Below are 14,867 nucleotides of genomic sequence, written 5' to 3' on the forward strand. Positions count from 1 at the left end.
GAAGGCAATCATTTCTGCTCCCGGTTGAGACGCAGCGGCTCTTTTAGCACCTGATCTGCACAGCGATGAAACACTGATTTGTTGTTTGTATATGTTTAAAAAGACATGATAAATTAAATAGAAAAAAATTGAAAAAAAAAAAAAATCACATTAAATCGCAATCGCCATAAGATAAAAAAATAAATAATCGCAATTAGATTTTCCAAAATAGTTCAGCCCTAGCTCACGATACAAAACAATTCTCAATATAGCTCAGCTTGATTTGATTTGACGATATTGGTATTTATTACTTTTAAATTAATGCTCAAAGTACTCCAATTAACAAAACCAGCCAAATATTATATTTATGTTCAATTTATTGAACACCGACATATTAACAGGAAAATAAAGTGCATTTGGTTCAATGCATTTAGCGTATCACAGAAACCAAAAATGTGTCCAAACGTCTGATTTTAGGGACGAAGGCGCTTCTAAAATCCTGTCGGCCGTTCCACAAATTCGTCTCACTTCCACTTCCTCGCTGTGAACAGTAATATTGCGCTGTAATAACGCCCCCTAGGGGTTGGGAGGTATATTGATATTGAAACCCAGAATATTGATATTAAATCGTTTCTAAAAACATCGATATTAAATCTTTGTATCGATTTTTATGCACAGCCCTATTAATGAAGCACCACTATCCTAATTAAATGCATTCAAATATTGTAATTTGGGGTTTAAATCAAACCAGACGACCACCTACCTAAGATGCTGGGATCAGAGTGCAGCATCATGCTTGGTTTCTTCTTCATCTTTCCTCCCTGGTTGTCATAAAGACCGGCTTTGCCCATGTGGTTGGCCTGAAACATGGACTGCAGAGTGCTTGGATTCATACCTCGCATTGAGTCCTGGAACCAAAAAAAAACCACCCCAAAGTTACACGCAGAAAAAGAATCCTTTCATCACCGTTTGTGCACACAAGACCAGCAGTATAGGTCTAAAGAACGTTTTCTTTTGTCTAATAGCCTTCATTTAGCAACACCGCTTCACAAACTGAAATTTTTTGGTGTTGCTTTTTAGTTGAAATGGGCATTAAACATCGCATTGAAAGTGGTTTTGCACGTTTGGTGGCCTCGTTAAGGCCAGATATTCAGCAGCGTCACGAAAACCGGGAAATAAAACATCAAATCAAAGCACAGAGAAGCTGCACCAGTTGAAGCTTATTCTAGTTAATAACGTTTGGGTGTAAAAATGAAAGAAAGACGGCGCATTTGAGTCCGGATTTACCTGCAGAGGGAAGTTCATGTTCAACCCACCCACTTCTTTTGATAGCTAAAAGCAAAAAAATGGAACATAAGACGTTTCAGAATATTTAAACAAGGGGTTTTACATAATAAACAACCTGCAGAATAATAAAACTATGTAAGCCTGACGTCGTTACACAGTTTATGTCGGGACATAAATCAAAGCAGAAATGACTGAAAACCTGCAAAAAGCACTAAAATTGGTGAAAGTTACAATGATAGGACGTCTAAAAAAACAATCATTCCTGCTCTGGGTAAACGGCAAACATACAGCAGACCCCAGATCGCAGGAACCTTTCCGGCATCAACAGGGAAATATAAATAAAAGTCACTTTTTTCCCATCTGAGCAAGGTTTTATTGAAACGCTGCCATTAGGCAACATCTGCTGACTCGACCCTCTTCCCGCCTCTTTCTCTTGTGAAACACTTCATGCAGCATTAAACAAATGTCACTGAATATTTTACATACAGAGCCTGCGTACTTAAACAATTAGCTACCATCTATTGCAGCCCAGGCAAATTGCTTTGATGATAAATCTGTCATATTGCGCAGCTGCAGGTTCATCACCCTTCAATTTACAGATTACATAATAATTTACATCGTTCCTACAATGGGGGGCTTTTCGTACCTGTTGCTGCTGTCTCTGTTGGTTGGCTTTCTGTTTGGCACGTCGCTCAAGAAACTGTTTGGCGAACTCTTTGGCTTCCACTGTGTCCCCAAGGTAGGACCGGATGAAATCCAGCACTGCATAGGGGGACTCCACCTCCTTCAGGTACGCCACGATGGTGGCAACTTAACGGAGACACAAAGACGACCCGGTTACCAGAGAGGAGCTACAGGAAATAATGCCCTTAAACCGCTGCCGTCCTCCCAGGCTCATCGCTCCACAGATAACCTTCTCCCACCCTGGCGAGCTGCGATCAATGGCGGTGGCGGGGCAGATGTGATTATGATTAGCCCTCAGAGCGCCCGACTAAATTTACAGGGTTCCTACAGCACAAGGCAAGTTAAATTGAAGACTTTTTAATGCCACTTGAAATAAAAAGTTAAGACCAACTTCATGATAAACAAGATAAACCTGGATGCGACAACTTTACCCAAATGTTTATTTTAACATAAACCATTACTTTCTGGCTCAGTAGACATTAGGGCTGGGTATCATCTAGGATGAGCCGATTCGATACGATTCTCGATACATAGCTCAGCTTGCTTTGATTCCAATATCGATATTTATTACTTTGAATTAATGCTCAGTGATTCAATCACCAAAATCAGCCAAATATTATGTTTATGTTCTATTTATTGATCACAGACATATTAACAGGAAAATAAAGTGCATTTGCTTCAATGCATTTAACGTGTCACAGAAACCAAAAATGTGCCCAAACATCTGATTTTAGGGACGAAGGAGCTTCTAAAATCCTGTCGGCCGTTCCACAAATTCGTCTCACTTGCTCTCCTTCGCTGTGAACTGTAATGGTTGCGCTGTAATAACGCCCCCTAGAGGTTGGGAGGTATATCGATATTGAAAGCCAGAATATCGATATTAAATCGTTTTTTTAAAATATCGATATTAATCTTTATATCGATTTTTATGCACAGCCCTAGTAGACATGTTAAAGATTTTGAAAAACATTCCATATAGGAAGAAAGCTAAAAAAACACACAAATTACAGATATATTTTTAACAACTACTGAACTGAATTCACAAACGTTGTTTTGTTCCCTACTAAAATAAACTATAAATCAGTTTTAAAAACCACAACAAAACCAGTGCCAACTCTTTTTCGCAGCTTTGACCCGGCCGCAACAGTTTTTATTGGTTCCGCTATCGGGACAGAACCAATAATGGTTACATTGAGCCGTTCGGTAAATTTAAAAAAAATATAATTGTATCAATTATTTTACTGTTTGGTAAGGATTACAAAAATAAAATCCTATTTATGACCTGATAACAATTTTAAGACCTAAGAAAGACTGATTTAAGACATTTTAATGCCAATTAAGGCCTTAGTTTTATATTACAGAATTCAATGCCTTTTAAGACTTTTTAAGGATCCGCAGGAACCCTGAGAGATAAAGCTACAGGCTGCATTTTGTGATTAATTTAGCTGATCTTTATTTGACCTCTGGGTGTAACGCATTGAAATTTCAACTCAAGGTCAGGCAATCCTTAAGTACAGAATAAAGTGACATGGCATCTAAAATTAACTTGTCTGTCCCAAATCAGCGACAGTGGATTTCACGTCCCAGAGTATGTGCAATATATGTATGAGATAGCGCCTAAGTGAAGCGCAGACTTACTAGAGAGACGCTTATTTGCTTTGTACGTTATTACTTACTGTTTGGTAAGGATTACAAAAATAAAATCCTATTTATGACCTGATAACAATTTTAAGACCTAAGAAAGACTGATTTAAGACATTTTAATGCCAATTAAGGCCTTAGTTTTATATTACAGAATTCAATGCCTTTTAAGACTTTTTAAGGATCCGCAGGAACCCTGATTTAGGCTGAACGCTGCGCGCCCCCCCCTGGCGAAGCTTAGCGGTGAAAAAAAAGCCGTGCTCCCTACCATCCAGGGAGGAGGAGGAGTTGTTGGCAGAGGTGTTGAGAGCGTGCAGCATCTGCTCGCACCAGGTGGTGAAGCCGTCCTGGGGCTTCATGCCCTGCAGCAGCTTCAGCAGCTTCTCCTCGTCCTCCGTCCTCTTGCGACGCATCATGTACTGATCGCTACGGGGGGGATAAAAGGAAGAGACAAAGTCTATCGTGAATAACATTCAGATCTGCTGATGGTTTATTGTTTTATTTCCAACTTCACGGTTTAATGTGCCGTACGTCAGCGAGGGGCTGCTGCGGCTGTTCTTCAAGCCCAGGTTGTTGTTGGTGTTCCCGCGCAGGCCGGCCTGGTTCTTCACCGCCTCGTCCCACATGCCCATGCTGCTGGACGAGCCTCCGCCTCCGCCCTTCCCCTCCAGGCCGCCCCACATGCCGACGCCGTCGGCCCACTGGCCGCCCATGGAGGAGCTCCCCATGGACAGGCCGGCGTGCTGCAGGGCGAATGAGTTAAAAACACAGCGTGTCGGTTTCTGGGTCTGGCCTCCGACAGCGCATGACGGCGTGAGACACTCACCCTCTGCTGCTGGGCTCTCTGCTGCTGCTGCTTTAAGATCCTCTCGGCCTCCTGCATCTCCAGCATGGTCAGGGACTTCCCCGCCTTTGAGAGGCCAGAGGAGGAAGCGCTGCTCCATCCTGAGCCTCCCACTCCGGGCCCCTGTTGTTGGGGCGACTGCTGCTGCAGCAGCTTCATGAGCAGTTCCTGCTGCTGACGCTGGAGGGGAGGAAAAATAAAAATTACCACCTTTGCACGGGAGAGTTTCATTTTTCCCCAAGTTAAGCTTAAATTACAAGCAGCATGAATTAGAATAAATCCACTAAAACCGTCATTTATCTACTTATAAGCTCGAGCATGTTAACTACATTAAGTAGTTAACAAATAGCATTAAGTAGTAAATTGTGGAATAGGCAACAATATTCAACATTTAAACAGACTTTTTTTAAAGAACGTTTTTTATACATCTTTATTTATTTATTATCATTATTATTATTTTTTTTCACTTTTCCTTCAAATTTTTATTGTGAATATAATGTAACATGCTCCTTTATGTATCTATTTATTGTCTAATAATGTAATTTTTATAGTAGTGTTTTATGTGTGAATGCAGTGTGACGCATAGTTTGGACTATGTAGCAGCCAGAGTGTGTAACCCGAATCAAATTTGGGACAATAAAGTTAATCTATCTATAACTATAAGGGTGTGAACTTGTGTTGATGTGTCACGGCTCAGACATGCATTTTAAGACAAGTTGGTGGAGGACAACGTAACAAATACGTTTTTGTTGTAATTACCTAAACCTGTAGTTCTTTACACCTTCAGCTTCGGCTCTTAAAAACTTAGACCAAAAATGCGGAGGGAAAAAGTTGGGCAATGCTTCTACATGTAAAGGTGATTTAAATTTGCTAGCTCTAGGATGCATTTAGTTCTGCAATATATGCATAACATTTCCAGAAATAAAGAAACTAATGGTGGGTAGAAGATTTTACTATAGATAAATTAAATATCTTTTTATCAATAGGTTGCAAACGACTTGCTTTTTCATCATTTTGATGCCATTTGCTATAAAAATCTAATGTCCAATTGAAGAAAACGCATTAAAACTAAACATAAAAATACTGTTGGTTAAATAATAAAAACTGTAAACAAGTGTCCTATAGTATACTATAAAAACAAGCTCTTGTTTCAAAGAGTTGTGTAACTTTTGTGGCTCTAAACATTTGTTTAGCTGGATCGAGGGCAGAAATGGCTTTGCGGCTTGTAAAGGCTGCTGACCTCTGAGCTACACTAAGACATGACAGAAGACGGATAAAATTATTATTTAAGACGTAGGATGATAATTCAATAACAATATATATAAATCTATAGACGTATATTGATAGAAAAAAAAAGTCAAGTTCAATAGAAGAACAGTTTTCCTTTTTGCATTTTAGCCAATCACGTAGGTTTATTATAGTCATTACATCCTCCCAACCAATCACAACACAGACCCAGGAATCAAGCCCCGCCCCTTCAGAAGGTTCAAGAAGCACGCTCGTTTTTAAAAACTTGCAGTTTTGTAAAAAGTAGTTTGATAATTGGGATGAGTTTGAATTCAGTGTTTGTGTGTTCTGTCTCTAAAATAATTCGCTAACAGCATAAAATGGTCCGAGCTGCACTTAAAATCTATGTTTTGAATTTGTTGATAATTATCGATCAATATGAATTTAATTTTATCAATGTATTTTCTTTTCCATATCGTCCAGCACTATTAAGACACAATTACATATAATTCAGGACCAATGTGGAAAATTTGGACACATTTGACACTTTTTAAAAGGAAAATAATTGAGAATTAAACTTTTTAAATGTGACTAAGTGTTTGTTGAGCTCCTCCGTCTCACCTGCTTGCGTCTGTAGAGCTCCTCCTCCTCCCTCCTTTTCTGCTCCTCCTGCTGCCGCCTCTTCTCCTCCCTCCTCTTGCGCTGCTGCTCCTCCTCCTCGCGCTTCGCCCTGAGTTCGGCGTCTCGCCTCTCCTGGAGCTGAAAGGAGCAGAAACGGTTCAGCGGCTTGGAGAGATCATTGCCATCAAAACATGGAATATCAGAGAATTTGTGCTATTTTTAGATTAAAAACTTTGGTTTATTTCACTGTGGAACTGTTAAAATTGCATACATTGACCGTCCAGTGATCATTTTTTATCTAAATGTTGTTGCTTTGATGCAAAGTACAGGAAATCGGGCCAGATTGTTTATCTTGGGACACATTTTCATGTTTTTCGTTCGATTATTTAATTTGCCACTAAACTAAACGAACCAGCCCGTCCATGATATTTCTGCTTTTCAATCCCAACCATTAAAATCCTTTTCAAGTTTCATGTTTTTATTGTTTTCCCAATTGGTGAAAGTTTTTCATTTTTGTCCTGTCTATTAATTTGCATATAGGACAAACTCATCAGATTCAGGGTTGCTGCCAGTTTTTCCCATTTCCAGGCTCCGATAAAGAAATAAGATGCCTACACGAAAAAACAAGCTGATCACTAAAAAGATGAATGAATATTTGTAATAAACGTTGAAGAACGACATTAATGAGAAAGTGTTTATATATTACATTTCAATCAAAAGTATTTGAATCGAAGGAACGCAGGTGGGGACATAAAAACAAAGAAGAAAAAAATGCAATTAGCATATTCAGGATGCAACTTGCATTGATTATTTAAAAAGATAGTGCAGCGTGTGAATAAGCAAATCGCTTCCACACACTGGTCCCCATCTGCGTGTGAATAAAAGGCTGAACAATTGCAAAAACTAATGTTGCACCGATGAAAATGGTGGTATCGGTATCAGCGAGTACCAACAAATAGGCACCGATACCATTTTGATGTTTGTATGTCACTTTAACGCAGCCTTCTCTCTCCCGACTAGTATTATACATGTTATATAAGTTCATGAAAGTTGCACTATTTTGGTGTTTGAGAGCCAAAACTCAGGGTTTAAAAGAGATTATTCAATTATTAATGTAATTTGACTGTCTTACTGTTGCACTACTATTATACATGTTATAATTATACGAAAGTTGCACTATTTTGGCCTTTGAGAGCCAAAACTCGGGGTTTAAAAAGAGATTATTCAATTATTAATGTAATTTTATTGTCTTACTGTTGCACTACTATTATACATGTTATAATTTCACAAATGTTGCGCTATTTTGGCCTTTGAGAGCCAAAACTCAGGGTTTAAAAAGAGATTATTCAATTATTAATGTAATTTTACTGTTGCACTACTATTATACATTTTACAATTTCACGAATGTTGCACTATTTTGGCCTTTGAGTGCCAAAACTCAGGGTTTAAAAGAGATTATTCAATTATTAATGTAATTTGACTGTCTTACTGTTGCACTACTATTATACATGTTATAATTTCACGAAAGTTGCACTATTTTGGCCTTTGAGAGCCAAAACTCAGGGTTTAAAAGAGATTATTCAATTATTAATGTAATTTGACTGTCTTACTGTTGCACTACTATTATACATGTTATAATTTCACGAAAGTTGCACTATTTTGGCCTTTGAGAGCCAAAACTCAGGGTTTAAAAAGAGATTATTCAATTATTAATCTAATTTTACTGTCTTAGTGTTAGACTACTATTATACATGTTATAATTTCATGAATGTTGCACCATTTTGGCCTTTGAGAGCCAAAAGTTTATTCAACTATTGTCACCCATTCCAGGTAGGCAATAAAAAGTTCTACTACCCTAAGTAGTATGCAGTTCTTCATATATACACACACACACACACACACCAGTTTCAAACAGATGGTATCATTATCGACCAATACTGCACAGCCAGGTATCGGGGCCAAAAAATGGCATCGGTGCAACACTAGTAAAAACTCATGAATATTGTTTGTGTCGACATGTAACAGTCTTTGAAAATTAGTTTATTATTAGTTTTATAAATAGTTGCATATTAGGAGGGCATTTTGCAGTGTGCCTTAAAATTTAAAACACAGCTCTGCTGAAAGCTGTTTAAAGATTTTCTTTGGCCAAATTCTGGGCTTTTTCTTTGGCCAAATTCTGGGCTTTTTCTTTAACAGCTGTTTGACATGAGCTCGGCATAAATCCAGATTTTTTATTTATTTATTTTTTAAGAGAAAAAGTGTGGCATCATGTTTCTGCCGTTCTGTCCACTCTTCACACAAACACTGTCCTCTCTGAGCTCATTTCACTTTGCTCAACCTAAATGATGGTGCGACTGAATTCATCGTCATCATCGGACTGAACTGACCTTCTGAAGCTGTTCAAGAGTTGGACCCTGAGTATTGGGATTTATGGTTAAGTCCCAAAGACTGGCTTCACCGCCTGCGTGGGAACAAACACAGTTAAGAGTCGACGTTTCATCAGACGACCAGATCACCGCCACACGCGCGCGAGGAGACCCAACCGTACCTGACGACTGTGAAGCTGAGGTATGCATGTCCCACATGGACCCTGTATCTGGCACTGACATCGACCTGTTCATCGAAGGCATCATACCCTGCTCACTGCACCTGGGACACACAGGAAGACGGATCAGGAGGCTAGTTGGCTAAACGTGCGTCTACTTTATTTAAACAAGCAGGAGAAAGGAGGAGGCGAAAGGCGCGTCTGCACCTGTTAATGAGCTGGAATAGCTGCTGCTGTTGGAGCTGCTGATAAAGAGCTGCCGTTGCGAGCTCCTGCTGCTTTTTTAGCCGCTCCTGGTCCAGGTTCCCCTGAAAACACACGGTTAGACAAAGTCACTCCTCTCATAACGCATCCGGTTCAAACCGGTTTCACCAGAGGAAGGCAGTCATCCACAAATGCACGCAGATTACTTCATTTAATAGATTGACAGACAGACAGACAGACAGACAGACAGAGACAGACAGGCAGAGACAGACAGAGACAGACAGACATAGATACATAGATAGATACATAGATAGATAGATACATAGATAGATAGATACATAGATAGATAGATACATAGATAGATAGATACATAGATACATAGATAGATACACACATAGATAGATACACACATAGATAGATACACACATAGATAGATACACACATAGATAGATACACACATAGATAGATAGATACATACATAGATAGATAGATACATAGATAGATAGATAGATAGATAGATACATAGATAGATACATAGATAGATAGATAGATAGATACATAGATAGATAGATACATAGATAGATAGATAGATACATAATAGATAGATACATAGATAGATACATAGATAGATAGATACAAGATCGATAGATAGATACTAGATAGATAGATAGATAGATAGATACATAGATAGATAGATACATAGATAGATAGATAGATAGATAGATAGATAGATAGATAGATAGATAGATAGATACATAGATAGATAGATACATAGATAGATAAGATACATAGATAGATAGATAGATAGATACATAGATAGATAGATACATAGATAGATAGATACTAGATAGATAGATCGATAGATACATAGATAGATAGATAGATACATAGATAGATAGATAGAGATACATAGATAGATAGATACATAGATAGATAGATAGCTAGATAGATAGATAGATACATAGATACATAGATAGATACATCGATAGATGATACAAGAAGTAAGCACATAGATAGATCGCTAGTAGATAACATATATAGGAAGATAGATACTATAGATAGATAGCTAGATACATAGCTAGATAGATAGATAATAAGATAGATAGATTAGATACATAGATAGATAGATTAGATAGCATAGGATAGATACGATAATAGATAGATCCATAGATACAAATACTAGATACATAGATTAAGATAATACATAGATAGATAATACATAGATAGATACGATAGATAGATAGATAGATAAGATACATAGATAGATCACTAGTACATAGATAGATACATACGATAGATAGATTAGATAGATAGATAGCATACATAGATACATAGTACATAAGATACATAGAAGATAGATACATAGCATAGATAGATACATAGATAGATAGATAGATACATAGATAGATAGATACATACATAGATAGATACATAGATAGATAGATAACGTCTTCCAGCCTGTGTCTCCAGAGGGGCACTAGGCAAGTACTCACCGACCCGGAGGAGCTCCGGCTGGGCTGCGAGCGCTGCGTCGGCGGCAGCTGTCTCACCAGCAGGGGCGGCGGGGAGGGCCCGGGGGCGAAGGGCACGCGGCCCCACATCTTGATGACGTCCCCCAGGGGCTGGAAGCCCTCGTCGCAGCCCCGCTTCACCAGCAGCGTCATGGTGAAGTAGCCGGCCTGGAACCACTCGCACATCTCCACCGTGGTGAAGGGACCTGCGGAGCAGAGGAATCCTTCGGGTTACGCCTCCTGAAAGCGTCGGCCACAGGCCAGAGGCCCTGGTTCATGTTACCCTGAGCTATCTCTATAGTTATGCTGCTATAGGCTTAGACTACTGGAGGACATCAGGGTCTATTTCTCTCACTCTGTTGAGTTCTCCTACTGTTCTCCAATTTGCATTGTTTGTTGTCATTTTAGCTTTTAACTTTTTGTTCTCTCTCTTTTTATCTTCATAGTAGGTCCACCTGGTCTGGCGTTCTGTTAGCTGTGACATCATCCAGAGAAGACAGATCACCCACTATTACCATCTAATGTAGAACAGATTACTGGATCAATGTGAGCTTCTGTGCTTTTTTGTCTCTCTTTTTGTGTCTCTGCTCTGTCTTCTCTAAGCCCCAGTTTGTCGAGGCAGATGACCGTTCATACTGAGCCCGGTTCTGCCGGAAGTTTCCCTTCCCGTTAATGGGGAGTTTTTCTTCCCACTGTCGCTTCATGCTTGCTCAGTATAAGGAATTGCTGCAAAGCCATGGACAATGCAGACGACTCTCCCTGTAGCTCTACGCTCTTTCAGGAGGGAATGCTGCTTGTCAAGACTTGATGGAATCAACTGGTTCCCTTATATAGGACAATTTTGACCAATCTGTATAATCTGATTGAATTTAACTTTGTAAAGTGCCTTGAGATGACATGCATCATGAATTGGCGCTATATAAATAAAATTGAGTTGAATTGGTGCTTCAGAGCGAACGAAAACGCACCCTGGATCTCTCCCTGCGGGTCTTTGTAGAACCACTTGCGGGCAGCTTCGTGGGACAGCGGCAGAGCGGCCGCCGTGTTCCTGCTCTCCTGCTGCTGCAGAGTCTGGGTGAAGCACTCCTCCTCCAGCGAGGTGTCCTGCAGCGAAGCCACCATCTTCTCTGCCTCCTGGATGAAATTTACAAACCCGGTTAGTGTCTACGGTGGATTTCCAGCATGCAAAACTGAGCTAACGTAGTCGCTGAGAACCCTTAATTCAACCCTGGCCGTCAGCTCTGTGTAAATCCACTGTAGGATACAAAAAAAAAAGAATTTTTTTTTATAAAAATAAATAAAATCTGGAAAATGTCGATGCTTTGGAATCTCGATAAAATTCAAAATGGAGACAGCAGCCATTATTAGCTATAACCTGTTCAATTCCAGCTGTATAGAGGACATTTTTTATAATTTACAAACAACTTTCTGCTATTGCAGCAGCTTCCAGAACGGGATCTATGTAAAAAATAAATACGTATGTATACATGTACATAAATACATACGTGGGGGAATACAGGCCTTCTAAATGTGATGAAGTCCCCCCTGCTGTTTGGTCTGTATTATGATGAATACTATTGATTTGAAATTCTTCTTCTAACGTATAAAGCCCTTAATAATCAAGCTCCATCATATATCAGAGCTCTGATTACCCCGTATGTTCCTAACAGAGCACTTCGCTCTCAGACTGCAGGTCTGCTGGTGGTTCCTAGAGTCTCTAAAAGTAGAATGGGAGGCAGATCCTTCAGCTATCAGGCTCCTCTCCTGTGGAACCAACTCCCAGTTTTGGTCTGTAATGCAGACACCCCGTCTACTTTTAAGACTAATCTTAAAACGTTCCTTTTTGACAAAGCTTATAGTTAGAGTGGCTCATGTTACCCTGAGCTATCTCTATAGTTGTGCTGCTATAGGCTTAGGCTGCTGGAGGACATCAGGGACTATTTTTCTCACTCTACTGAGTTCTCCTACTGTTCTCCAGTTTTGCATTGCTTGTCATCATTTCAGCTTTTAACTTTTTGTTCTCTCTCTTTTTCTCTTCATAGTAGGTACACCTGGTCTGGCGTTCTGTTAACTGTGACATCATCCAGAGAAGACGGCTTACCCGCTATTACCATCTAATGTAGATCAGATTCCTAGATCAATGTGTGCTTCTGTGCTTGTTGTGTCTCTGCTCTGTCTTCTCTAACCCCCAGTGGGTCGAGGCAGATGACCGTTCATACTAAGCCCGGTTCTGCTGGAGGTTTTCCTCCCCACTGTCACTTCATGCATGTACAGTATGAGGGATTGCTGCAAAGCAAAAGAGGCGCGACAGAAAACATCTGAGAACCACTTCATCACGGTGGTTACATTTTAAAAGCGTAGTAAAGTCGCTATAAACTTCCAATAGATCAGTAAAACTAAAGACGTCTGAATCAGGACAATTTGAAACCTTTTTGATTGGGAGACAGAAGTAAAAGAAGTAAATTTCACTGAGAAAAAAGCTTCGATTCTCATCAATAAACCTGTAATAAATGCCTCACAGCAATTCCACTGAAAACTCATCCGTGACACAAATGCAGACTTCTCTGTTTCCTGGTGTGATTATTTCACAGCGGTGTCAGTAGAAGGAAAATAATTTCTAATAGAGGAAGGTTATAACCCTCATTTAAAACAATTAAAGGCTGCTCTACATCTCAAAGGAATACATCAAGTACACAAACAAGCTTTTTTTCACCTACCAACAGTAGCTAATTAACCAAGATCCTTGAGGAGTTGTGATTGTTTTTCATTTGCATCTCAGGAAATAAAAGCTAAAGCTGAACGATATCAGGGAAACAGGTAATAAAACAAAATGCCGTCTGGCTTTAATAGATGCTGTAAATATTACAACATTGCTGGTTTAAATCCCTGAAAAAGGGTTTCCATGGGAGCCGTTACTGCTTGCTTAATTGTTTGGCTTTATTAATACATGCACTAAACGTAGCTGATTTATTGACATATTTAAATATAAACACAGTAAAACAAAGACATTCAACGTAGGCTTTCTGTGTTTCCACACCAATAACAATCGCTCTTCTCATATTAATAAAAGTTAGCAGCAAATAGGAGCTGTAAAGGAGTTTAAACTGGGGAGATGATCACAAAATGCTGGCAACATCCATCTATTAGTATGTTTTTAGCAGTCGACCACAACAAAACCTCCACTAGTAGTTCATGGCCAACCCCTAAACATACTGCCTCACTACCGCAGGTCTTTTCTGAGGTTTATTCTACTTAGGACGCTCTGGTACAGCACTGGTTCAAATCCTCCCTAAAGAACAAGGACTTCTTTGTGTCAAAACATAATTTTTCATCAGAGTGGACAAAAGTCACATGTGGGGTACCCCAGGGTTCAATCCTGGGACCCCTTCTATTTAATAACTATGTGTTCCCAGGTTAAAACAAGGAACAAGATTAGTTACCATAACTATGCAGATGACACATAGCTCTATATTACAATGTCACCAGGTGACTCAGAACCCAGCAATGCACTGAATAGATGCTTTGAACAAATCTATGCATGGATGTGCCAAAACCTTCTCCAGCTGAACAGAAACAAAACTGAAGTTATTATCTTTGGACCTGAAGAGAAATGAACTAGAGTCATAACGCAGCTTCAGTTATTACAGCTACAGATTAGTGATAAGGCCCGATATCTAGGTGTAGTGATGGACTCAGACCTGAACCTTCAAGGACAGATAAAGACAGTCACAAAGTCGGCCTTCTACCACCTGAAGATGATTTCCAGGATTAAAGGACGGATGTCCCAACGAGATCTAGAGAAGCTTGTCCATCTGTTTATATTTAGCCGCACTGATTACTGCAACAGTATTTTCACAGGTCAAAAAAACAAAACAAAAAAACACTCAGACAGCTGCAGCTGATCCAGAACGCTGCTGCCCGCGTCCTCACCAAGACTAAGAAAGTAGAGCACATCACCCCAGTTCTAAAGTCCTTACACTGGCTCCCTGTATCTCAGAGAATACAATTTAAAATACTTCTGTTAGTCTATAAATCCCTAAGTGGCTTAGCACCTAAATACATCACAGACTTGTTATCAGTGTATCAACCATCCAGACCACTCAGGTCTTCTGGCTCCAGCCTGCTCTGCAGAACCAGAACCAAACATGGAGAAGCAGCATTTAGTTCCTATGCTCCACTTATCTGGAACAAACTTCCAGAAAACAGTAAAAGTGCTGAAAGCCTGAATTTCTTTAAAACCCTCCTGTTTTAAGTTGCTTTTTACCAATAATAACACTGACCAACATATTTTATGTGTATCGATGTTTTCACCTGATAATATTTA

At 39.5% G+C, this 14,867-nt stretch overlaps 1 protein-coding gene across 1 annotated transcript in view; it reads right to left on the minus strand.

Annotated features, from left to right (window-relative positions):
- gigyf1a (GRB10 interacting GYF protein 1a) overlaps positions 1-14,867 on the minus strand; it is a 41,456-nt gene that overhangs the window by 2,581 nt on the left and 24,008 nt on the right. Inside the window, exons 13-24 of the mRNA XM_036146633.1 lie at positions 11,512-11,677; positions 10,526-10,749; positions 9,036-9,136; positions 8,832-8,932; positions 8,671-8,744; positions 6,284-6,421; positions 4,418-4,615; positions 4,123-4,334; positions 3,860-4,017; positions 1,913-2,076; positions 1,267-1,311; positions 743-887 (exon numbers count right to left, since the gene is read on the minus strand). Of these exons, the coding sequence (XP_036002526.1) occupies positions 743-887; positions 1,267-1,311; positions 1,913-2,076; positions 3,860-4,017; positions 4,123-4,334; positions 4,418-4,615; positions 6,284-6,421; positions 8,671-8,744; positions 8,832-8,932; positions 9,036-9,136; positions 10,526-10,749; positions 11,512-11,677 (1,726 nt within the window). The remainder of the gene's footprint in view (positions 1-742; positions 888-1,266; positions 1,312-1,912; positions 2,077-3,859; positions 4,018-4,122; positions 4,335-4,417; positions 4,616-6,283; positions 6,422-8,670; positions 8,745-8,831; positions 8,933-9,035; positions 9,137-10,525; positions 10,750-11,511; positions 11,678-14,867) is intronic.

This window comes from Fundulus heteroclitus, chromosome 14, assembly GCF_011125445.2.
Source record: "Fundulus heteroclitus isolate FHET01 chromosome 14, MU-UCD_Fhet_4.1, whole genome shotgun sequence".
Classification (NCBI taxonomy): Eukaryota; Metazoa; Chordata; class Actinopteri; order Cyprinodontiformes; family Fundulidae; genus Fundulus; species Fundulus heteroclitus.